The sequence below is a fragment of the Anopheles marshallii genome, chromosome 2, assembly GCF_943734725.1.
Source record: "Anopheles marshallii chromosome 2, idAnoMarsDA_429_01, whole genome shotgun sequence".
NCBI lineage: Eukaryota > Metazoa > Arthropoda > Insecta > Diptera > Culicidae > Anopheles > Anopheles marshallii.
This window is the reverse complement of record NC_071326.1, coordinates 11315207-11317573: the sequence shown is the minus strand read 5'-3', so window position 1 is coordinate 11317573 and position 2367 is coordinate 11315207. Positions and strand designations below refer to the sequence as shown.

The window sequence follows — 2367 nt, the reverse complement described above, 5'->3', positions numbered from 1 at the left end:
GAGCCGACCAGGAATTCATGCAAATTTAATTTTCATCACTCGAGATCGCTCATTCCCGTGACATTTACTCATCTTCGTGAAAATGTTGCTGCGAAATTGTGATATCAAAATTCTTCGAAACGCTAAACGTGTTTTTCGCTGCCATACGCTTTACCATAACTCACACGCAATTAATCGCGCAACGAGCGAAGGGCGTGAAGGGCACCTTATGCTAACCATTTCTTAACCAGCTCAAGAATCTTCTCCTTGGCGGCCCGCATTTCAGCCGAATCGGCAGCCGAGATGGAGCTCAAATCGGCACAGTGTGAAGCTCCTGGTGCGAAGAATTAGTGAGAAGGCGAGAGAAAAGACATTAATCGACCATTTTTTTTTTCAACCCCGACTGGAACACTCACCCGGAATTACTACGCCCGGTGATTGGTCGTTGAGGTCCGCCTGAATTCCCATTGCACGCCAGGGATCCAGCTGTCCCTGGGTGAAGAACACGTTGGTCACTTCCGGATTCCAGCCGCCATAGATGACGTTGGTCCTGTCTGCGTTGCCTTGCATTCTCCCTTCATCGAAGCTACAGATGCAAAGCATAATTAGCGAATCGATGGCTTTGCCTGTGTCTTCCAACAAAAAGTTCACTTACTGTCCATCGTACATATCACCGCACAGCTTGACGAACAATTCAACCGGGAAGCTGGAGCCAAAGATCTGGTTCGGTGAACCCGAAATCTGGTACCAGCCGTATTCGGCACAGGTCTGGTACATCCACTGGCGCACTGTGGTAACGAGAGCGGACAATGAATTACGCTTATCGACCGGTGCCCTCGTAGAGCTATACCCACTTGAGCTTTGAGCAGCACCGTGGTCCCACGCAGTATTTTTGTAATATTCAATCATAGCCTTGTAACCGTAGCTGTTGCAACTGGTCGACGGCAGGCCTTGCGTTACAATCCTAGCCAGCGCCTGCATATCGTCCGCAATGGTGGAGTCTTCAACGATCCGGCATAAGCCCTCAATGTCTCCGGTCGCGTGATACTGCACCACACCCGCGAACTCATCCGACAGACTGCTGAAGAAGTTCATCCTGTCGAGCGGCTTGGAAAGGTCCACATCGCTGCACAGCCTAAACTCCTGGGCGACACGGCCGTACTCACCATTGGCCAACAATTGTTCCGTCTGCTTGACGGCACGTTCGATCCGTTCGGCACAGTTTCGTCCGCCGACCGACCGAATACTTTCCGACACAATTTCCTTGTACTCTGATTTCGGAAGGCACAAGCAAATTTAATATAAAACCCATTCAGATGGCAAATTGGTGCGGGTCCATCAATTACCAGTAAATTCCACCTTGGCAAATACCGGCGCACTTGAGGCCCACGCGCCGTTCACGAGGTGCGGATACTTCTGCCGGAACCAGGACACCATGGTGGCAGAGTACGAGCCACCGATCATGATGACACCGGAATTTTCCGCCCCCGGAATGGTTTTGCGCATATTTACGACGAAGTGAGCTAAATCCGCCAGCGCCTGATCGATGTTCAAATACTTCAGTTTATCAGTTCGTAAGTCGCTGAAAATTCAACGTACAGAGCAAATGGGTGATAAACCACCACCCGATAAGGGAGCGTTCGAATGTTTATGGGCGCAGGGATGGCTTACACTGTGGGGTGGCTCTGGCCGTAGTACCGATGCTCGGTGTAGAACAGGTAGCCCTTCAGCTGGATCGCCATATCGTACACGTGACCGCGGGAGATGCTCGACTCGGAGATTTCCCATTCACCGCCGACGTAGATGAACAGCGGACCGCCAGCTGCATAATGTTCACCGTTTTCCATGTAACGCTGGAATAGTAATCACCCCACACACACACACACACACAACCAATTAAACGTACCGGCGACCGCACTGACACGTACCCGTCCCACAACTCACCATCGACCAGGTGTTGACATTTTGGGGGTCAAAATGATCCAAACGCTGCATGATGTACTTCGTAGTCACTGGGCCAGCCTTCCGCGAACCCCCGCGTATTGGGGGCTCCCGATGTAGCCGCTCGAAAGCGGTTTGGGCACGGAACAGCCGCTGGGTGGCATTTTGCTGCTCCCAGCCAAACGCACCCAGGACACCGAAAAGACACACCAAGCCCAGCGCGAACTTCATCACGGAATTAGCGTTCAGAGCACACCGGCAATGTTTTGCCGCATTCGCGACGCTACTGACACCACGGTATTTATAGGTTGCGGTCGGCGTGTCCATCTGCGCTAGGCGGTTGTAATCTTATCTGCGGATTTCACTCCACAGGCACAGTGATTTAATCCCATCCCATTCTTCACCGGCGCTGGTCGACCAATTGGTCGACATATCGCGCCAACCGAA

General features: G+C 52.0%; 1 protein-coding gene across 1 annotated transcript; it reads right to left on the bottom strand.

Moving 5' to 3' along the window:
• Nucleotides 1-206: 206 nt before the first annotated feature.
• On the bottom strand, nt 207-2151 carry LOC128719015 (putative serine protease K12H4.7). Its single transcript, XM_053812634.1, has 7 exons — nt 1924-2151; nt 1651-1832; nt 1326-1561; nt 834-1250; nt 635-767; nt 396-565; nt 207-313 (listed from the first exon to the last, which is right to left on the bottom strand). Exons 1-7 carry the CDS (start codon nt 2149-2151, stop codon nt 207-209), a joined length of 1473 nt encoding a protein of 490 aa, XP_053668609.1.
• Nucleotides 2152-2367: the final 216 nt, after the last annotated feature.